This window comes from Fulmarus glacialis, unplaced genomic scaffold, assembly GCF_000690835.1.
Source record: "Fulmarus glacialis isolate BGI_N327 unplaced genomic scaffold, ASM69083v1 scaffold19216, whole genome shotgun sequence".
Lineage (NCBI taxonomy): Eukaryota > Metazoa > Chordata > Aves > Procellariiformes > Procellariidae > Fulmarus > Fulmarus glacialis.
In genome coordinates, this window is record NW_009220247.1 from 322 (window position 1) to 23,966 (window position 23,645).

General features: G+C 46.9%; 1 protein-coding gene across 1 annotated transcript in view; it reads right to left on the reverse strand.

Annotated features, from left to right (window-relative positions):
* Window positions 1-6,056: 6,056 nt before the first annotated feature.
* Window positions 6,057-23,645, reverse strand: part of XPR1 (xenotropic and polytropic retrovirus receptor 1) — a gene marked incomplete at its 5' end in the record, with an annotated part of 36,947 nt that continues 19,358 nt past the window's right edge. Inside the window, 6 exons of the mRNA XM_009580699.1 lie at window positions 6,057-6,386; window positions 7,781-8,005; window positions 8,794-8,933; window positions 9,217-9,383; window positions 21,422-21,613; window positions 23,299-23,464. Of these exons, the coding sequence (XP_009578994.1) occupies window positions 6,326-6,386; window positions 7,781-8,005; window positions 8,794-8,933; window positions 9,217-9,383; window positions 21,422-21,613; window positions 23,299-23,464 (951 nt within the window). The remainder of the gene's footprint in view (window positions 6,387-7,780; window positions 8,006-8,793; window positions 8,934-9,216; window positions 9,384-21,421; window positions 21,614-23,298; window positions 23,465-23,645) is intronic.

Consider the following 23,645-nt stretch of genomic DNA (forward strand, 5'->3'; position numbering starts at 1 on the left):
GGGAAGCGGCTGGCAGGAGCAGCAACAGGCTTAGAGTGATTTCAAGGCGCTGGGCTCTCTTCCGGAGGAAGATTGATCGCAAGAGACGATGAAGAGATTTAAGAAAGCAAAATGAAAGCACAGACCCCAGACAACCCAGGGTTGGGCTGCTAAGCCTCTGGTCATCCTCTGTGCAGACAAGACGACACCTTGGACCAGAGACAAGCTGGTGAGAGGCAACCAAAGGCTCCCAGAAGGACCAAGAACCTTTTGCTGGTACAGCATGGGCTGTGCAGGAGGTTTCCTCCAGCACCACCCCCTGCGAGTTGGGTTTGAACCCTGGGCACCTTCCCGTGAATCCCAGGCAGGTCGGGAAACCCTCCTGCCCATCTCCTTCCTCCAAGCACCTCCACCTCCTCCCGGGACACAGAGGTCCCCCACCTCCAGCCACCCGTGACAGCCCACGGCTCCCAAGGGTGCAAAAGCAGCGCCTTTTAACAGACGGGTAGAAGCAAACACTTGGTGGGTGGATGCAGCGCCAGGGGTGGGACGTGGGAAGAAAGACACACAGACCGGGGACAAAAGAGCCATCAGATCATTGGAAAACAAAGAGCTTGTAATAATGAAAAAAAGGACAGATTTCGTAACCAATCACTTTTTCCTTTGAAAAACACAATCACAGTAACTTTGCTTTATACAACCACCTAGAAACTATGAAACAGTATCACATTGTGCATTTTTTTTTTTTTTTTTTTTTAAAACCTACTTATCAAGAAGGGTATTCCACACTTCAAAAATTATATCCATTTGGGGAGGAAAGAGGAGACAGCTAATAGCGCAGTCACAGATACATCATGAGTCCAAGCAAGCGGCAATTCTTTGTCCTCACCTTTTCCACTTAGCCAAAAAAGAAGAGTGGAGAAGGGGATAGCAAAAGAGAAAGGAGGAGGAAAGAAAGAAAGCACCCACAGAGGACTAATCACACTCCATAATTACTTTTGACATCTACAGGGCTTCATAGAAAGATCATTTAGACCAACACAGCGGGGAGGGGGAGAGAAAGGCGGCAGCGGGACCCGGGGGGAAACTTTGGCATTTCCAGCCCGAGCCCCCTCCAAACGCCGATCCTTCACCAGGAGGACCTATGGGACGGGGAGGGCGTCACAAGTTCTACCAGGCTGCCCAATTTCTCCTCTGGAGCAAAGAGTTTGCAATTTGGTTTCTGGAGCTTGAGGGACTGTCAGGCCACGGGGCGTCTCCCCAGGCAGGGTCGGCACCTCTCGCCCACCGCGGCACGGCTGCGCCGGGGCCAGAGCAGCCCCCGACTCCCACCGGGAACAGGGCTGGGGCATCAGCATCCGCGTACACCCAGTATTACTATCCCTTTCCTCTCCTCTCCCTGGCAAAACCTGCATTTCTCTTGCAGCCAGGGAGCTGCAGCAGGGACTGAAGGCCCCGAGGGATGCTGACACACCAGTTTAACCCCACGGTGGTGGCGGTGGTCCCAAGGTGCGGTATTTGGGGTGGCACCACGTAAGGGAGGCAAGGTTTGATGAGGTGACAGCCACCGAACCCAACTGTGACTGCTGCAGAGTTACCGTAGGGATTTTCCCTTCTTCCCCCAGGAGCCTCAGCTCCTCTTTTCCAAGGAGACAAAACAATCCAATCGCTTTCTGGAATAAAAATTACAATGAAAAAAAAACCCCTATGCTTAAGGCAGAAGATCGTCTTCCCCCTGCGAGTGCAAAGCAGAAGGGTGGAGGAGAGGAGGGAGGACATGGGGCTGGGAGACAGCACGTGAGCAAAGTGGCTTTTGTGTTCCCAACGGGAGCCGAGCCATGCCCCAGTCCCAGGGCACGTCCCAGCGCGACGGCCCCATCTCAGGGCCACAACCCCCCCAAAAGCCTGGGGCGCACGCCGGAGCCACAGCAGCAGCATCCTTGCAGCATAAAGCTAAATTCACTCGGCTGTTCAAAACGGAGGCAAGGCTCAAATGCTTTGTGCCATCTCCCGTACTCCTTGGAAGATCCGCAGTAAAATCCCCAGGGATTTTTATCTTCTGAACCTGGACTGTGCTTTCCCTCCCTGCCTCCCACACGGCTGCGGTGGACGAGCGCCGGAGAGGGAGCAGAACAAGCACAAGAAGGTATCAGGGAAGTAAGAGCAGCAGGAGCCAACTCTGCTCCACAAGAGACTTTTCCCCCCCTCAAGATTTGCACGCTGAAGGCTGCTGCCGGTCGTCCCCCCGCGCCCTGCCTATCATTGGCTTCGGACAAACGGCAAAGACACCAACAGAACAAGGAGGGCCGGGAGCGGGGCCGGGAAATGCGTAGGATGAGCAGCAGCTGACTTTGGGAACGCACCTGGATTTGAGAGGTAGGAGCTTATTTGACACATACAGGCCACAGCCGCGAGCGCTGCAAATGCATTTCTTCTAAAATGTGGTGGCACGTTTTAAAACATGGTTCCCGTCGAAGGAGCAGCTCCCACTCCTGCTTGCCAAGCCTGTAAAGCCCAAATCTGCCCCGCTGCCCACTGCTCCTTCAGGAGCGCACACCCACAGCACACAGCATCGCCTCCCCCAGGCAGGGGACCTGGCGTTTCTGGTGACACGGTCCCAAAGCCACGCAGGGAACTCCAGCCAGCAAATAAACTCTGGATGCTGCAAATCCTAAACCCTTGCAACCCGAAAAATCCCTGGAAGAGCAGGAAGGATGGAAAGCAGCAGGGAATCAGCACGAAGAAGCGAGTTGAAAGGGAATTTCCAAAAATTCATCGGCCACACTGCGGCATCTCCTCCCCTTCGACGGGACCATCTGCAAGAGTTTCAGCCAAAAAGTTTCAAGACAAAAGCAGCTTCCACACCGTCCTCAGAGCCGCACACACCCACAACCTCTGCACCGCATCGCAAGGAGAAGGAGAGCTCAACACCCAAAAGCCAGTGCTGCTTCATGGCAGCCAGAGCCCAGACCTGTCTCAGCTTCCACTTTCCATCCAGCCATATCCCAACAACTAAGTGCTGGATAAAAAAATAACCCAGCTCCTTTTAACTCTGCTCTCCATACTTCTGGATTGTCACCCTGCTGTTCTCTCTCCAGGAGTGTTTCCAAGCACCCATTAGCAAAGCTCGCTCACGAAACGAAGCCACCCCCGGCCTGTCCCCGCTCCCCTCGCTCCCGTTGCGCAGGCTGCTCGCAAGGAGCGACGGGGCTATTTTCTCTCACCATCTGCTCTGCTTCGTTAGGTCTCCCTTTATTGGCCAGATGTTCTCGTAGACGCGGAGCCACATCCCGGCTTTAGTACTCGCTCTCGGGAGGAATCTGCACGCCTGATTTCTCAGAAATCTCTGGGAGGGAGGGAACAGGCAGATGCAGCGCTGGGGAGCTGGGAGCCTTTAGAAGCCATTGCTCCAGGAAATTCAGGCTCCTTTCCCCCAAGAGAGCATCTTCACTGCCAAAGGGGATGATGTTTTATTTTAGGAGATAACGTTTGCTAGCTGTAGCATGCCACCTCCCCTTTTTCTTATTTCTCCTTCCAGCAAAGACGGAGAAAAAGGGAAGGGAAAAAGCAGAGCAGGGAGCAGAGCAGACGAACAGACTGAATTCTCGCTTCCCCTAAGGATTTGGGTAAACTACAGAACAAGAATTTAATTACTCGCAACTTGACCCTCCCTGCCAGGTTGGGAAGCAGACGGTGCAGCAGCAGGCAGGCAGGCAGGACGCAGGCCACCCGGCCATGCCCCGCTCCCCCCAGCCCAGCTGAGGAAGGCAGAGTGCTCCCAGGGGGCTGGCATCACTTCAAAACATCTCTCTGTATTCTACCTTCCCTCTGAAAGGATGAATTATCGGTAAACTCTGGTTCTTTTTGTAAAGAACCACTTGCTTAAGTAACAGCACCCCCTTGGTGCGGCTGCCCTCCTCTAACCACCCCTAGGTAAGTAATGGCTTCACTCGTCTCCCACTGCTCTCGCTGGAAACACCTACGCAAGGTTTGGACACGGCAACAACCGCTGCAATGCAAATTAGGAAACCGAAATATTTTAAGGGGCTTTATATCTCAGACTCCACTTCCACACGAAAAGGAACCTTCCGTTTAAGTACAAACAACAGACCAAAGGGAGTTAAATACGGGAAAACAGGCTCCTGGGCACCGAAAGGATTAACAGCACAACGCCGGCTAGTCCAGCTGCCCTCCCGCCGGAGCAGTCGGATGCTGTGGGAGCTGCGAGGAGGAGCACCACAACAGACACACTGCTGACAGAGCGGAGGCATCTCTCGGCAGGGGCATCCCAGGTTCTTTATAAGTTGAGAGCATGTCACAGAAGTGTAGGTAGTTACAGATTTGCAGTGTTGCCCTTGGCCTGGCACGGGTTCACCACCGCTGAATTTTAATTTATTTCAAATCAAATGAAAAAAACTAAGTTTCCTTCTTCAGTTCCTCTGGGCAAGAGGCACAGCAGGCAAACTGAGAAAATGCAACATACCGGTCATGTGAGAAACCATGCTATTAGCTAATTAAGAAACAATAACCACCGAACAGCAGCTGAGCAGGGATTCCTGCAATTCCATTGCCCAAACTACAGGCAAGTCACCAGACAGGCATCAATGCGAGGATACCACTTCAGGCGTTTCACCCTTCCCTTGCAGTCCTAGCTGTGCACCACGGCTGCCCACGAGCCGGGCAGAGGGGAAGGCGGCAGTCCCGGGGACCTCGGCCACGCCGACCCGACCCAGCGGCAGCGGTCCTGGCTGCGAGGTTGAGCTCCTGCTCCCCTCGCCCACCGGCACTGCTGCGAGAGAGCAGGGAGCACACGTCACGCCAGGGGAAGGACAGCGGGACTCTGCGGGTCCCCGTGCTTCCTTTCCTACGGGAGGAGAGACCAACGAGACCGTTGAGTTAGCATCGCTCTTCCCACATAATTTGCTTGGCAATATGGATGCCCTTTACACGAGTCTGCTTAATAATATCGCACTTCCCAAACTGGGTTAGTGAGACGAGGCAAGGGGCACGAGTAACAGCCAAGCCCCAGGGCAGCGTGCCGGGATAGCGCCCGACAGAGCCTTTTTGCCAAATTAGAAGCCACGAGGAGACCTGTTTTCAATTTCACCTTCCCCATCAGGTGGGCACAACGCAGACCTTCCCTCGCTCCCCGACAGCTCTCCAACACACCACCGCTCCTGAACCCCAGCCTGCTAAACTCCCTCCCTGCTCACGGGAACCATCACCTCCTCGCCTCGTCCCACTTCACTTCTGCTGCGCTGGGCTGCAGGAGAACACCAGGAAAGCTCCCTGCTCGGTATGGGATGCCTTCACACCATCTAAGGATTATTAAGGCCTTGAAAAATACTTTCTGATTTGGAGAATGAAGTTCTGAAGCCTTTGTTCACCTAGCTTTTTGCACTGTTGGTAGGACCCAACTCTCCTTTCAAAAGGGCCTTAGGATCATCTGCACTACTTTCACACAGCTGCATGGAAAGTTGGCGTTGAACCGGCACAAGAGACATGCCCAGAAGCAGTAGCAGCAACTAAAAAAATCAGAAAGAGAAACTTTGGTTTAAAATAAAATAAAATTGAAAAGAAAGAGAGAAAAGGTAAACACAGGTGCAAGTCGTCTCACAAGAGGGGTATTTGCAGGGCATAACCCTACAACCCTGGAGATCTAGATCTACATTCCCAGCATTGTTTTACTGTTACAACCTTCATTGCACAGGACTCAAAATCACTCTCATATGGTTGTTAAGTTTCATAAATAATGTGAAAACTATATGCAACAGATACATCATATTTCCAAAAAATTATAAGAAAAGTTACATCAAATTAAAAAGTAGCTTCATGAATGAAGATACTGCTCTAAGTGCACTTTCCCTGCAAGTGCAGCCAGTGCCTCAGCGCTGGATATGAAGAAAAAAAAACAAACCAAAAAAATCAGATTTAAAAACTTAAGTCCGGTTTCAACCAGTCAAAACCAGGCCAAGCAGAAACTGAGTGTGCTCTCGGCACTGTCCCATGAGGGAGTCCCTATGATGCTTCGTTATCCAGATAGGTTTGTATGTCCTTGTTGAGACTGTAAACAATCCTTCTTTCCTGAACTGTCCTCTTTATTGGCAAAACAAAGTAAAATATTTTATTTTTTTTTAAAATAGAACATTAAAATTAACCCAGAAGAAAAGAAACGAAACACAGTGAGCTTGTTGGAGTTCATAGGATCTGGTCTGGAAGAGCTCGGAAAACGTGTTCAGTGTTTTCTCCTGTTTTCAGCTGGAACTGTACCAGAGATCGGGTTACTTGGGGAAGAGGGGAACAGAACGAGAAAACAAAGGATGCGGAATAAGAGACCATGGCCATCTCATGTGTTCGCTTCATTCGCTAGGTCCTCTATCAATACCTTAGTGTCACAAGCCTTGGACCTGGAAAAAAACAAACAGAAAACACTCATGGGGGAGAAGAAATTCCCATTACTACATGCAGACAGTAAAACCACAGTGCACTTGAAGAATCTTTCTTACACGGAGGGGGAATAAGCAGGCTACTGGAATTGTTTCACACCCTCCCACTCTCACTGGGAATAGCAGAGCCTTACAAATACGCCCCAGCTGTCCCTCAGCATCCTCCCCCCATGGCACTGCCCATGCCACACCACGCTGGCCACCTTGCGCGCACGGACAATGCCCTCTGCCGGGCTGCGCCGACGAACGGCCGGGGACCGCTGCGGCACTGCTCGTCACGGTGCATCCATCCAGCCCTCCGCACAAAACTCCATAAAACCGTTGCAGCAGTCGCTGCAGATGGAGTGTTCCTGCTCACTCTGCCACTGGGCTGCACAAAGATACAGCAGCTTATTTTGGAATATGCTTGACATGTCTCAGTTCGCTGCATGTCTGAGGGGTAAACAGACAGGGTTGTAGGGAATTCGACCAGGCTTTGGCTCACATCCCCTCTGCATGAAGTTTTTCAGTCTCTAGCAGCCACACAAAGACTGTTGGTATTGGTCACATCTGTGTACTCTGACCCAACACGGATATGAGATAAGCATGGCCCAAGGGCTGCGGCTCAGGCCAGAGCACACTCTTTGCGTGACAGCCACGGCCTCCTTTTCCTCCCATCCACCCCTCCCATGCCGTGATGCAAGAGAGGGATGTGCTGCAGGGATTGCACAACACTCCCGACATGCTGTGCTTCAGCGTCCCCAGGGAGCCCAAGCTTGCCTCCTGGCCAAAGGCCAGGGCTCCGCAGCTGTGCTGCTGGGGCAGAAGTGATGCCTGGATGCTGGAGCACCCTGTGATGCTCGGAGCAGAGGCACTGCAGTGAAGATAAGCAGTCAACAGGTTCAGGACTGGGGTGCAAGGTGGGGAAACGTCTAGGCTGTAAGGAGGAGGGGTGGAAAGAAAAAAACGCATGGATTTAGATTTAGGAGAGGAAAAGATCTGAGATCTCACATAGGAAATCTTAACCAAATGATAACCGAAATCTTGGAGAGGTCTGAAGCCTGGAAATGGTCAGTTGATGGGAACCTCTCTTCTAGGTTTGGATTTACAACCTCTGTCTATTTTTTGCAGGAGGGGAGTTTTGTAAAGGGAACTTCCTTTTCCAGTGGTTTACCAGAATCCAAAGATGATGTAAAGGATGGATCAACCCACCAGCAGAGAAATATTCATTTACTAATTGGACCTGTCCTCCCTTTGAATGACTATTTTAGCTGAGATCTTCCCATGATTACCCAGTCCATAAATGGCCACCAAGCATTAACAACAGCTCTAACACATGATTTGGTTTGTTGCGCTAGAGGAGAGGCAAAACATACTGTGAAGCAAGACGAGGTCTGCGCAAAGACACGCTCTGGCTGCGCTTCCAGAACTGTTTGTTCTTGCGGCGGTTTCGTACACCATCTTCCTGGTCCATCATCTGATCCAAGAGCGTCAGGTCATCGGCGTTGAGCGGTGCCACAGAGATGTCCCTCACGGCACGGAACTCACCACAGTTGTTCAGGTGCTCATTCTCCAGACGGAAGAAGTTCCACACAAACCGCCTGGGGGGAGAAAAAGTGAAAATTACCAATTCGGTTCCACTTTTACAGGCATTGCCCGTGTTTGGTACATGCACCTAGATACTATTGACTGCTCTCACTGATCAAAGTGCCTCTGGGAACACGCTGGGAGTATAGAGAAACAGCAAATGACTAACAGCAGCAGCTGCTACAACATCTTCCCAACTCTCTGGAGCAGAACAGATCTGTCAGGCTCATTCATTGTCCTAACGATGACAGCCGTAGCCTGGACACATGCAGGCACCAGGTACTACAAGTGAAACGCAACCTCTGCGTTTCATCTACATGAGCGAGGTTCAGCTTCAAGGGCTTTTACTCATCTTGAGAAGTTGTAGGGGTAGGTCTCCAGCTAGAGTACGAGTGTGTAAAGAGCCCTGAAATCTTGCAGGATCCAAATTAGTGTTTGGAAAAGCAGCAGAGATTTGAGAATAACTGTAAACCTGAGAATCAAGTGAAATTTCATCTGGAAATTTCAGCAAGGTAAATTTAAGGAGAAATTTAGTAATAACAAAACCCTCAGGATTAGATCTAGGTTCAGAAGAAACTGCAAACGCAGCATGAAGGACACAGCCCCGCATTGCTGCAGAGCCCTCCATAGCTTTCTTCACTCAGAACCCTGTTCAGACTAAATGCTCCTGTTAGACCTAGTTTTCCATTTCAATGACCAGTACCTTCCACGTCCAAGGAGCAAGGCACTTCCCACCGCGCTGACGCTATACAAGTAATAAAAATGTAAAAGAGAAATGAACTGTTCAGTCAAGCAGCCTTACCGGAATACCTCAAGTGGGGCAAATACAGTAGAAATGATGTCCCCAGCATACGGAAAGATTTGCATGGAAGTGAGGGAGATCTGGATGGTCCACGCAAAACGCAGGATCACGTCTTCTACAATGGCACAATAGTAGTATGCCTGAAGAACAAGACAGACAAACCGGACAGCTCATCATACATGCTCTGCACAGAAGACAGACCTCTTCAGGCCTTCAGGAAGATACAGAATTTGCTGCTCAACCACTAGAAAAATCAACAGTATGAAATGATCTCTTTGAAACAAATGAACTCTACTGCTAGAAAATCCCAGCGCGTAGCATTCAGGAAGGACCAGTGGCCAACTGCAAACATGCTCTAAACTCAGCAAGTTTTGTTAAAATATTAAAAGCCTTTCCTAACGTAAGAGCAGGCTGTATACGCACTTTCTGTGGGTAGACAATTCCTTCTCGAAGAAAGGTATTTTCACCAGCATTTTTGTCAAAGAGACCCCAGTCCATCTTCAGGTCCCAGATAAGGGTATAGCAAGAGCTGATGAAATAGAAGATAATCCACAGGTAGAAGAACACTTGGGTGTCACTGTGGTTTTTAGCTGGAAAAGAGAAGAACAGCATACTTCTGTACAACTTAAAGTAGATTGCTTCTTAAAACAGCTACAAATTGGCTGACTTGATCAGTGGAAATAACACCCCTTTCATTCAAGTTCTGGGCTAGCTAATTTGAACCAAACCGAAAGCCTTACCAGGACCAGCTTTATATTGTCATTTAAATTCCACTTTCATCTTGTTCAACATTTTGCACTTGAGACTGAAATTTGCACTAATATTTTTATTTTCTTGAAACTTGTGGTAGACCTGCCATTCTAACTCTGAACAGCAGGTGGAAGCTGAGGGCCATATTTCACGAAAGACACAGGCTTGTACAAAGGAAAAAGCAATGAGGCAGTGCTCAGTTAGGAGGGTTTTGTAAGAGAATATTTTAGTTTGTCTAAGTATAAACAACTGTGAATTAGTCCACTAAAAGCCTGAAAGAGGACGGGCAGTACAGGAATTTCCAGTAGCCATTTCAGAGGTTGCGGTGGCAGGGGAAAATAAGCAAAAAGAAGGCAATACATTAACACGTATGTACAAAAATTAAATGCCCATACAGAGCTCCTCTTTGTGAAACACAGGACTGTGGGATCAAAGCCTGCTCACTTGCAGATGTTTTTGCAACTAAGTTGTTTCCCATTCTCCCCTGAAAAGGTTACGCTGCTCTCTCAATTCAGCTAAATTTCCGTGGCAGGGGAAAATAAGCAAAAAGAAGGCAATACATTAACACGTATGTACAAAAATTAAATGCCCATACAGAGCTCCTCTTTGTGAAACACAGGACTGTGGGATCAAAGCCTGCTCACTTGCAGATGTTTTTGCAACTAAGTTGTTTCCCATTCTCCCCTGAAAAGGTTACGCTGCTCTCTCAATTCAGCTAAATTTCCCTACATCTGATAATTCTGTTTGCTTTTAATTAGCAAATGTGGGTCATAAAGTTCATAAAAATAAACCACGTTATAATGCTTTGCAAGGCTGAGACACTTTGCACCTCCCTGCTGTCAGGAGTCTTTCCTCTTTTCTGTGCAGCCACTGTAATTGCTCATTCACAGATTCTTTCTAACAAAGCCAATAACACTTCTAGTACAAAAAAGCCATAATGTTTTCAGTCCAAACCCGATGCCACGCTAAGTGACAGCACTGTTTTCCATATATGTGGCTTTAAGACAACAGAATCCCTGAAGCTGATCACAGAGGGAGCAACAGGGCAATTTTCTCTCTCCTTCCCTTTTTATTTCTAACATTTACGATATAAATGTAATGCAGCAATCCGATAAAATTAATGGAGGTGAAAATGAGAGGCATCGTGTAAGAGCACATTCCTCCCATTACGCCTTTCAGGCTTCCTGGACATGATGTGCAGGATATAGGTCAAATACACACACTCATTCTCCTTTCAAAACACACCCCCTAAAGCAAACCTATTAAAGCCACTTACGCAGCAAAGCCTATCTGCAGTGAAGCTTCACATCGGCAGAGGAAAAGGACACGAGATCTGCTGCAGCTCTCAGGTTTGACTAGCTTCCCTGCTTTTGTGCAAGGTTAGAAGCCTTTGAGCAGTAACCCGCATCCTTCCCGGGCTTGGCTTTACCCGGGGACAGGTCTAGCATCGCGTCACCCGCCACTGCCGCTGCAGAGCCATGACGTCACCCGGGAGCAGGCACAGAAGTCCTGCAGAATACAGGCTCTGCTGCTTTGAAACCATCTCTCCCACCCATTTTTAAAGTGCAGCTGCCCACAAAACAGGACACAGGTGATGTTTTTGGAGCCTAGCAATTAGGGCTTTACTGCAAGATTTCATTCTCCCCCACCAGCTCTCCTGAAGCTTCCACTACATTATTTCAGGAAGAAAAGGCAGATGCTGACATTCAGTGACTCAGAGACACTAAGCCTGTTCTTTCCAACATTATTTTTAGCTCATTAGATCTCTATGTTTAGTTCCCACTACCAGATCCTAAAAAATAATTCAGAGGTAGTTAATGAGTTAAGTGCTTTCAAAGCATCTAAAATGCTCCAAACTACCCTGTGAGTTTGCCATGCTTCCTATCGGTAGCTTAGGCTTGAAGGTTAGGTCGTGCTGCTTTTTTTTTTTTCCCCTGAAGGACAGAATTCAAATAAACTGAGTTTTACTCTACATCTTCATGGAGCAGACATGGAGAAGGCAGCGCAGACGTACCATCCATTGCCATGCCTTCGGCCACATCCCTGGCATGAGCCATGAGCCATGCTGCAGGGCTGAAGAGCAGCGAAGCGGCATCGCTGGGCGCTCTTTCAGAGTTCTCCGGTCACGGAGGGGACAGTCTGGCCCCAGACTATCATCTCAAACTAAGTAAGGGGCTAACAAAACTGCACCCTAAGTTTGAAATCACCTTCCTATGTAATTGCCAAGATTCATCCTGCTTAAACCTCAATTGCCTTAAAGGTTATTGTGTGCAATTACAGAAAGGAGTAGTACCGGGAAGAAAAAGGCCCAAGTAAGAAATCTTGTGGCATTAACCTCATCAACCTCATAAGGATGTGCTTGCTTCTAGTTAGGTTATCGTGGCTTCAGCGCCCTTTCCCTGCCCCTATCTTTGCAGCAGTCTTTTCAGTGGCACCTGGGGTCACGCTGCTTGCCCCTTGCTCCTGCTCACTTTCTCACCGACCGGCTCTGTAATGCATTCAGCTCCTGAAAAAAATTCATTAAAAAAACCAAATCACTCCCTGGTAAAATGCTCTAATCACAACTAGCCTATTGTCTTCAGCCTTGCCCTTTAAGTCCCTTCCTTTAATCACTTACCCTCCTTTTCCTCCTGCCTGCAATTCTGTTTGATACCTTCCTTCCTTCTGTCCTCATTGGTATTCAGCTGGTGTACAGAAATATGTTACTGCTCTAGGCAAGCAATTATATCTCAATCTCCACTGGCTGGTCCTAGTGGCCCTCTTCACTGCTGCTCAGGGGGCTAGAAAATCAAGGCATTCATATTCTGCCCAGAGGCTCCATCTACTCCTTGCCTGACAGTTTTTCAGTAGCAATACATAGCTGTGCATATGTATGATGATGTCAGGGTCTATTTAAGCAGGAACTGTTTCATCCTGTGTTTTTTCTTTGTTTAATGATGTGCTAGAAACCACCAAAAACCATTAGAGAGCCATAGTCTCAGGATAAGAGAAGCACTCTGGACACCTGGTAGATCTCAACCTCTCCAAGAGGGGAAAAAAGACCAAGTCTTCAACATCCCACGGACTGCAGCAAGCCTTTGGCAGCACAACTGCCAGTCCACCCAGCAAGAGGTGGATGAAGGACCTTTCTACTCGATGCTCCAAAGAGCCCCACCACGTAGCAACTTCCTAAGCGACAGTCATTCAAAACAGCACGTGCAGGACAAAACACCGTCAGCACAAAACTCGACATGTAAAGTTGCAGGTGCAGCTTTACCCCCCCTGCCGACGGGCACATTTCAATCCACGCTCACATTAGCATGTCAGCCACGTGGAGGTGTTCAGCTACGTCAGAGGCTATTCGAGTTTGCAGAGCCCTGCTATCTCCACTTGCTGCAAAGTCAATGGGAAGCAGCGGGGGCCATTTGCAACCTTCACCACAGAATTTCCGTTAGCATCCTCAGTTTACCCTATAAAAGGCAATTCCAGTAGATACTCTGCAAAAATACACCTACAAATTGCCCCAGAAGGTCAACTAGATAAATAATGGAAAGCTTCCACCTTTGAACTGAAGCTGTGAATGGCCACAGTCCCAGAAAACAGCCAAAGGCACTTGCAGCAGCAGAATTTCCTGCCTGCAAAAATTGCTGACAGACAGTATCTTGGATCCCAAACCCAACCCCAGGGGACACAGTATCTGACTAGCATTCTGAGAGAATAATACTCTGCAGAAAATATAGCCCCTTCTAAACACAGGCAAGAGAAAGGTTGCTTTCCATCAACGATAGACAGCAAATACTATCCTGAACGCTGTTAATATTGACTTTACTTCCAAAGAATACTATCTGTTTACCCTGCTGAATTATTCTGGGGAATGTAAACACTATATAGTATTCAACACAGCGAAAAATCAATGCCATGTATTATTGAAGATCTGGATAAGAGCACAATGGCCCTCGATAAGCACTCCTGGTGTGTCAGCCACTGCAGCTGGCTGTGGTTTCTGCTGATGGCGAAAGCTGTGATACAAGCTGTAAGAAGCATGAGGTTATCAGGAAACACAGCCAGGTAAGCCCTGCTACCAGACAAACCTGACCCAGCCTGAGCAGTTCTACCCCCAGCGCCAATTAAAAACCTCTCGATCAAGGCATGCCAAATTCAGTCTCCTTTGACGACCAGCCTTTCAGTCACAGATTTAAGCGGAACCTAAACAAAAAAGTATATATTTACAGCGTGCTAGCCAGGCACAGATACTAGAGAACTGAGTGTATACTTTCTGCCACCCGGTTAGCCCAGGGATGACATATGCCCGTTAACTCCATCCCAGCACACAACGGGAGGGGGGTGACAGCCAGAGTGACTTATCTACATAAGAACTGCCTTCAGAATGACATCCCAAAGCATTTGTCTAACACCTTACTGCTTGAAGTGCAGTATTACCGTTCCCTCAGTAATTATACATCTTAATGAGGGAATAGCAGCAGCATTGCCTTTCTGCCCAGCCAGCACGTACCACTATTTAATACTGATCAATGGCAGAGCAATGACATAACAGTGGACTTAATGCAGTAAAAAGGCAAATAACCCAGAGGAGCACACGGAGGACTCGCCATCGTGCGCTGATGGGCTTTGTCAAATACCAATCATTTCGTACGAACAACCTTCCTGTTAGATTCTGCAAACCTCTGCTATAGCCTCTGGGCACAATTTAAAGCAAAGCAGCAAGATACAGCGCAGTGAAGAACTGTCAGGAGGCAACATCTCGTTTCTTCTTCTAGTTAGATTCTACATTTGTAGAGCAGGGAAATCCCCAAATCGCGTTTTGACTAAAAATACTCTGCAGGTTTGCATTGGGTTTGTAGGACGATACGACTGTGTCTGATTTCAAGACATCACAGCAATCTCATTGCTTGTATCTCACAAACAGAAGAACGTGATGTAATTGCAAACAGGAGGAAGCATACCTGTCATGACTGAGATTTGATTTAATTCTTCTTCTGGTGGCTTCTCTAGCATTTGAGAAGTGTTCTTGGGGGATGTTTAACTGCTACCTTGAGAAGGAGGGGGTTTCCAATCTAAGCATTTGCCAACAGTCTCACTAATAAGAACATCTGGATTCACAATCAGAAATAAATAGCATGGTAGTCAGGGCCTTCGCTGGACAATTTAGGGATTGGGACACAACATCATCTGCTACCTCTATAGTGCTTTAAGATCCCAAATCAGATTCCTTCAAAATATAGTAGCAACCAAAAAAATCAAAATTAAAAAAAAATATTGTTGGATGATTGCATCTCCTAGATTTCTGCAGCACCAGAGAGCTGCAGACCTGCATACGTTTGAAAGGAAAATCACTTGTGATGTAGTCAGTTGCTTTTCTTAAAATGTTTCATTAAAAAACGCTCAGGCTTACCCCTCTTAAGTGCCCATGAAATGAGGTATCAGTAGGCCACCGTTTTTACTTACACCTTATTCATTACTGTTCCTGCTTCTCCAGTCACCTTTAACACAAAAGTGTATTAAGTGATACAAACAGTACTATTAGTCCACTTTCCAAATCCCACTTTTTAAAATCCATCTCTCAGCTGCAATCTTGAGAAGTGAAAGCATGAATCACCCAGCGGCAGGGTGCCGAGGTTGCCTCCCCCCCACGGCGCAGCTGCCGGCACCGGGAATGTCCCGCTTGACATTTGTAGACCTACAAAGCCTGGGAAGATTTCCCTGTGGGATTTTATGCCTCATTTGTGCTGACGTTCGGGGTGTGGTGGCAGTTCCCGAAATCCCTCTGCCTAACACCTCCTCCTCCCAGGCTCCCTGCCGAGCACAGGCTGCCATCTCATCTCGCCTTCCCCGCTCACTTACCGCAGGCTGCCAGCAAGCGAGCTCCTGCCAGCACCTCCGCCCCGGCCAGGGTGGTCCTGCCGCAGCCCTGCCGGGGTACTCCTCACCCTTCCCAGTTCCACCCCAAAGCACCATCACCGGGACAGGTGTCTAAGCAATTAGAGGAGCTAACAAGCCGGCGTGGAGAAGCCGGGCTTGCTCAGGGTGCCGCAGAGACCCAGGTCAAAGCTGGGAGGAGGTCAGAGGCCAGGATGGAAATGTTTGCCCATAGCAATGCCTCCAATACTTCACTAATGACACTGCCGCTGCTCTGATGGAAAGGATCAGAAAGACTGGCTAATGAACACAACTCATTACTGAGGGCCTCCTGGGCATGGGATGACAGGGTTTCAGACAAAAATTCATCCTAGCTCACAGCAATGTGACAGACATTGCACGTTTCGGCTCCAAATAATCATCCTGATGGAGTTGCCAGGATGCCGTGCTAAGGCAAGCCGTGCGAAAACTGCAAGTATTCAGAAAGAAGCCACTTAATCCCATTACAAAGTTTGTTTTACTTCAAGAGGTCAATCCAAGCACTCTAAGACTCTTGTGACACCTAAAACAAATGATCTGACTTGCCACAGCACTGACAGCTTTTCCAGTGCTGCGAGAGGGAGAGATGGGAGATCTTGTACCAACACACAAGGGATAAACTAGGGAACAGGATCTCACAAATGCTACTTGCTTCACTCTTTTTTAAGTTTTGTACTTTTTTAAAAAAAAATATTTGTGCTTGAATTCTGTATGTCCACTTATTTTGCCTTGCCCCACGCCCCACTCCCTAGAAATGAAATGACGTTTCTCAGTTGAGGTATTACAAGCTGCTGCACCAATGTCTGATTTCTGTGAAAGTCCCAGTTCTCACATCACCTTGTTCTTGTCTCCTGCTGTAACCATTCAGGATCACAGCTAATTTTGTTCCACCTACCAACAAATTCACTTCACAGGGGCACTCTGCAGTTTCTAACCAGCAATAAGGGCTAAGTGACACAACCCACTATCCAGCACTTCAGCCGGCAAAGAGCAGAGCTAAGGTGCAGTCCAGGTATTCTCCTGCAGCTCCCACAGCAAAAGTTTGATGTTGCCACTACCCTCTCCTCCTTCCTGCCATGCACCATTATCCTCCACCTGGAAGTCATACCCCTCCCCAGCGGAGCTGCGGTGGGACAGACCGTGGGAGAACCAGTGATCCGTTCCAGCATGAAGTCGGCTACGCCAGCCGGTATCACCACTGGTAACAGCTGAAGCCATCGTGATTAACGAGGAGTGGGGAGCAGTTACGAGACCTGGGAATCTTGCACTATATTTTCAAAAAGCAGCACATTTCCCATTCATCTTCATCTTGTCAGACCTGTTCGAACCTCTCTATTAGTAAGGGATGGTCCAACACCTTCCTGCAAAAGCCCATTAATCGAAGGATGACTCTTGCCTTGACAGTTCACGTCTCTATTCCTTGGCAAAGCAAGGAGTTTCACAGTTTTCTCAAGGCTTTAAAAAAAACAAATTACGCATCACTTCATCGGGAGAAGCCTGTTTCTGAAGCGATGGTGAGAGCACAGACAGAAGCACAACTCTTTAGAGACAGCCCTATTTAGTTAACTTCTGCATTTTTAATTACTGTCAATTTCCTGGGCTGTTTAATGAGAAAGTGCATGGCAGTTATATTATCTTAGACCGACCTAAAGGCTCTCCACGGCACTTCCAAGCCAATGACAGCTAGTGTTTAGCAGTCTTATTTGGAGTACCTGGAAAGGGCATGGGAGCGGTATGGAAGAAGAGATGCTTGCTCAAGTTTCCTGGCTTCATGGATTAACTTTGAATAATTCAGAGGTTAATAAATAGCTGGATACTACCCAGACCACAGTGATTTCATTGAATAAGGTGTGTAAATAAAACAGAAAATGAAAACTTGCATAAACCATCTTTCCTTTCAGTTAAAGGATAAAATCCCACATAGCCAATTTTAACCCAGTACTTGTGCTTAAGCTCAGGAATGCATTCCTGAAAAAAACAAGGTAAACACGCAAATGCTCACACTGAAACAGCAAATCCCACAAAACAAGAAAATGATGGAAGAGTACAAAGCACTCGAGAAGCTCAGTTCTTCAAGCACAGAAGCCAGATCTATATTCTGTGTGAGCCAGATATTTTCAATGACACCATGGGAGCAAAAGGCAACAAGGTAAGAGAAAATTGACAGTAGCAAAACCAAGAAGCATCTCATTTTACAAAGAATGAAGCTGGAACATAAATCATGCATAAAGCTTAAGAAGCGAGCGGCACTCAGAGTAGTACAACACAACTCCAGCTGCACTGTTTCTCAGAAGAGCTGAACAGCTACATACAACAATCCTTATCTTACACAGGCTGAACCAGGTCTGAGTGAGGAATGAAACCAAGGCTGGCTATTCTAGGTATGCCAGCGTAAATGCAAGTACACTTTATACAAGAGGGGATCCCTGTGGAATGCTACTATAAGCTGGACTGAAGTGGACGCAGCTATACTGGTGCATTTGTCAAGGAAAGCGCATCTGCTTTTGGCAGAGTGAAAACACTGCAAAAAGTAGTTGTGTGTCAAAATAACACCGCACTTGGGGTAAATACTCTGCTGCAGACTTGAGCTTAATCATTTGTTTCCCCAGCACCACTTAGGTTTCCGTAGGGATTAAATAAGGCAATATAATATTCAGTTGGCTAGCTCTGGGGGAAGGCTGCTCAGCACTGCCAGGGAAATTAAAGCAAGGGTAGGAAAGAGACGGGGGCAGAGGCTTCTGCTCGGCTGTGCTGCGAGCGGGCAGGGACCGGCAACACGCACTCCAGTTGCTAGGTAGCTTAGAGTTACAGATATGCCTCATTTGCCTGTGCAAACATACCCCGCAGGACTATATTTACAGAACTCGGCCTTTGCTTCCCATTCCTTTGAGCGATATAAAAATACTGAGAATTCTTCCTTTGGGAGCTCAGCAACAGTTGCCCTTGGGTTGCTGCTGTGTTTCTGAGCCACGGTGAAGCAGGCAGCTTGAGTCGGCATTTGTCCACGCAACCGCTGCCTGCACTGGTCTTTTGATGTTAAAGGGTAGCGTTTCTCACTTCAGCTTCACTAATTCAGGAGATGATAGCTTGGTGTTAACTCTGTAAAACTGGTCTAGTCCCAGGACCACAGGATTGCCAGTTTGAGAGAGAAAAGTCTAATAGATCTTACCGGTCCAACATCCTAACTGCAATTAGCAGAGAAAATTGCATTCTGCATCTAAATCAGAAGGAAGAAAAATAAAGAAACAGCTTCTCTAAGGGAACAAAGAATCAGAATTATGCACTGCCCGAGCAATACGAATTATTAAACAGTGGTATTTTGGGGAAATAGATACTGGTCAAGAGCCCCCAGTATACTGTGTTATTGGGGGGGATCCTTCGCTACAGCAGGTTTGGAGAAGGGAGTGCTACGTATGACTAGAAGCAGCATACATCACTTAAACATAATAAAGTAGCATTTGAACATTGCTTTAGTTCGAGTTGTTTTCCAACAAGCATACCAAAACACAGCACAACAATGCCGTAAGCGCACTCTGTATGAATTAGCTGGCTTTCAACACCAGCCGCACTGTCCATCTTCACACAGCTGGCAGACACAAGCTAAAAACCTACAGAGCAGCTACAAATTATTCAATGTTCAAATCAAGGGAGGAAGACAAGCCTTTCCAGAGGGCTGCAACATCCCCAGGACTCCCAAGAGGAGAACAGGCGCTGGTGTACGTTACCTGACCTACTAAGAAAAGGCCACCAACTACCCTCTTGTCCTGGCAGCCAAAAGCTGTCATTCCAGAGGTGTAAGTCAGAGGCTTGCAAACACAGACTGTTTAAATAAAACTCTTGTTACCACAGCAATTAACATGTTCGTTAGTTACTGCAATTTAGAGCAGTAAGGATCTTTACCAATTTGACACTTGGTTTGGGCAGTGCTTCCTTTCTTAATAGCAAGCAGCTAGCCCCCAACAGATGTTTTTATAGGTAAGAGGTTGGTGTTTGTCTCTGCTACCCTTAGACAGACACAGAGGAGTGGGCGAGTAGTGCATCTATTTTCAACAGTAACATCATAACAACTTGATGATAGACCATCTGATTCCAAGTTCAAAAAGAACTGGGAATATATGTAAAGCACATAGATAAAATTGGATTCTTAACAGGTACAGCATATTAGAAAGTGCATTTATGGCAGGATGGGAATAGGCCTACAGGGCTGAGAAGACACAGCAAGGTCTTTAGGCAGCCCTCTGAAAAAATCGCTACAAGCCCAGGCACTGAGACATTTACAAAATCTGTGCTAACGTATAATTTCCAAAGGCCACGAAGCTTCCAAATCTTTTTGTAGGATACCAACAACTACGTGCTATTGACTCCCACTAACAAAACCGGACAGACAAAAGCTGGGAGTCACAAGCATCTCTCAGCAACTGGAACAAGCCCCATGCCTGGCTCATAAACAGCTCATTACAACCCACTCCCTGCCAGACTTGAAGAGCAGACAACAGTTATATATGGCAGCAAGGAGAAGGGTCAGCAGTACTGGCACAGATGCAAACTTAAAGGGGAGTAGAAATGGAGTAGAAACAGGTCAAATTCTTCAACGGGACATTTTGACAGATGTTGGTTTTCCTCTTGCTTCCAAACCTACTCCAACCTTCCCACAGACGGCTCTGCCAGAGTGTCGTTCCCCCCCCGCCCCAGGAAAGAGAGGCGTTAGTCAGCCTCCCCAAAGCAGGCACTTTTACATACGTATATAAAAGCACATGTTTACAAAAGCATACAAGCAGTGACTATAGCCAGGCGATCTGTATTTGTCTCATCTCGGGGTTTGGCAGCGGTGACTAACTGGACTGCAGGGCTGGAACTGAAGAGCTGCAGAATGTCACTGAGCAAACAAGTTAAAACGGGAACAAGCTCCGGGGACACAGCAGCGGGGAGGAGATGCACAGAGGGGCCAGGCGCTCCATCCACCACTGATGCTCCCACACCAGGTTTGCGTGCACCTCCGGATACAGAGCGCCCGACTTCCAGCCTTCAGCTAGCTCGCACCAGTGCGCTTCTCTGCCGTTAAAATGCAAGGCTTGGCAAACATTATCGGTGTGACTTCAGGCCCAGCTACGTCAAAACAGCCACTTCTTGGCCACAGGAAGGTTTCTAATAACCCTGCCACCCCTCCAAAAAACCATGTTAACTAGAAGCATGCCTTGAATACTTCTCCCTGCCCCACCACAATCATATTTCAGGATAAGTAATTGCTCACGAGCGTGTGTGGTTGCTAATTTCTGGAGATATAAAAGGCAGATATTTTCAAATAAAAGAATACAGCTTTCAGGACTTCAGAACAATGAAAGGCAGGGCGACTGCCTGAAGTGCAGAAACTAAAAGCTTTTTCCTTCAGAACAAGAGCAGAATTGAGTAATTGTCGTTTCCAGGGAGATGGGGAACTTCAGGGATCAGAGCTCAATCTGCAGTTAAATGGATTGGAAAAAACTCCCTACCAGCTGCAGAAAAAAACATGGATAAAAACACACAGGAAAATTCAGACAGGGCATTTTCCCAGCACTGTGCACATCTCCCTGTGTTCAGGAATGATGGACCGACTTTATTGAAATGATCCAGGTTAGCTATTCACAAATGCCAAGGGAGAAGCATTTCCTATATCATCCCTTTCCCCATACACCTCCCATTCAACCTCCCTTCACAGCAAAAACTGACAGGTATTTCAATTTTCTCCTTTTCAGAGAGAAACCTGGAAATTGTCTCTCACACTCCTGAAGTGCAGTTCTAAGCAGACCACGTATGCAAAAAATACCTAAAAGATGATCTTAAAATACCCTCTGCAAGCCAGGCAGGCCTTTGCCTTTCCACTGAGATGTTTCACAGGTGCCAAAAGACAAAAGTTCATGCTTCAGTGGGATGCCAAATTCTGAGCTTCTCCCATATAAAAAGCAAATCCCATGACTTGCAAAGGATTTTCCAAAATAACCAATACCTTTGTGAGTGCTGTAGAGGGCTGCAAATGTCACCACGAAGAAGGTGGTGGAATATTTTCCAGCGTTAACCAGATGAAAGGCCCGTTTGTTATCTCGGTAACGGCGCAGGCACTGGATGAATCGCAACCAAGCAGGGATGCACTGGACAACTGCTCTCACTCCGTAGGAGTAGCTGTAACAAATCTGATTATCTGCAAGAAAAAAGTTTCAGGGACACAGAGTCAGTAAGTTTAAGAACTCCTATCGTCTTCTTTTCTGTAAGAGTAATATCACTTGACATGAAAGTAATTCCCCATCGATGTCTCGTACTTAGGCACACACACGTATGCACACACACCTATCCCGAACAGCGAGAAGCTCATCACCAGAAAGTATCCTGAAGCCCTTTACTCCTTCTCCGAGGTATTCAGGTGACATGATATCAATAACATCCAGACAGATCATCATCTAACTCTTTCACTGCTGCCAGTACAATTAACATGCAAGAAGATTAGAAAGAATTTATTTTTAAATTTATTTTGTGCTGCTGGCAGCACTGTGAGTAATCAAATTAAGGATGGAATTACAAAAGGCCTTCGACACTGAATTTTTGTGCATAAATTGCAGAGCATTTCCAAACTCTGCAGGACAGCTCAAGAAGGCTACTTTGCCTAAGATGTCCTTGACCCATTATTCTTGTATATTGCAATAGGAAAAAACATACTTCAGTATGTGTTTGGGCTTTTTTTTGTTCTTTTTTTTAAAAAAAAAAAAAAGAAAGAAAAAAGCAAACAACTGGGGTAAGATGCAACTATACCAGCATGACACTGTGTCACACCCCTGATGTTTGAAAGCCTTCTTATTGATGAAACGACCAGGAAAACCCCAGCTTTGCCTAGAACCTCCAAGCATGCCATATTCTTATGCTGTCTTGCTCAGCACATCTAAACCAAACACCCCACTGACTAACAAACATTTGTTTTTTATTTAGACTAACGGAGACAAGTTATTAGCTGATATTTATCCCAAAGCACTGTGCTATCATTCCACTGTTTGGATTGTAAGAGGAGAAGTTGTTATCCCCTCAGTTGCTTTATTTATTTTATTTTTAATAAATACAGTTACTTGCAACACTGTCTTAAAGGGAAGAGAAAGATCCGACAGATTGGAAGAACAAAGTGAACACTTATGCTTATTGAAGCATACTGCAAATTCTTTCAGCAAGTGTCAAAACCATCAGACAACACGATTTGCCAGCAGTCACTGCTTGAAATGGAAAGACAACAGCCTGATCCAGGAGGAGACAGGTACTGTTTTGCCACTGGGAAGGCCAAAGTCAAAATTCATATGCCAACTCTGCAGCTCTTCTGGCTAGAAAGGAGAGAAGAGGCAGAGCACACACAACCCTGGTGTCACAGCATCAACTCTAATTGAATAAAGGGTGGCACTAACAAGCTCTGAGGAAGTTTCTCCATCCTCTCTTGCTTGAGGGTACTGCAACGGAGCCTGTAAGAAGCAGCTACAGCACAGAAAATTGTGGTTACCAAGCTCATGCAACAGGAACAGGCTAAAAGCAAATACATGGTTAAACCACTATGAAATAAAAAAAACAATGCCAGGAAAATGGATTTCTCTTTCCAATCAACAAGTGCTGTGTCTAAATTCTTGGATGAATATACAAGTCAAGCCAAATGACTGGATTAGGAAATGAACACTGATGTGAAATTCCATTTCTCTGGCTGGAAGTAAGAAAGGGGAGAATCTCTTTAATGCTGTGTTTACAGGAAATGCCAATTATTTTAGTTTCCTATGTCACTGGCAGCCCTCTTCAAAACAGATGGATGATTATGAAGTTGCCCTGCTCAGAGTTTCGCATGGCTCGTCAGCATTACTCTACCTGTATTTGCCAGAAGTCCAGCATTGTCCTCCCACTGAACCTCAAAGCTGTAGAAGCAGATCATGTATTCCAGGTCCATGAGTATCACAACCAGGCTGTTGAGCTGATCAGCCAGCCAGAAATCTGCAAAGCCTACCTTGTGGAAGGGAGCAGTGAACACTCGAAACTGTCAGGAAAAAAAGGAATAATTCATGACATAGCGTCAAAGACATCTAAATGCGGTAGCAGGACATCACAGCATTGAACAAATATGGAAATAACAGAAATGCTTGAAGATTTATTGCTGACCTTTCGCTCCTGCTGACAAAAAAAGATAACCATCTCCTCACTTTTAGTACAAATAACAT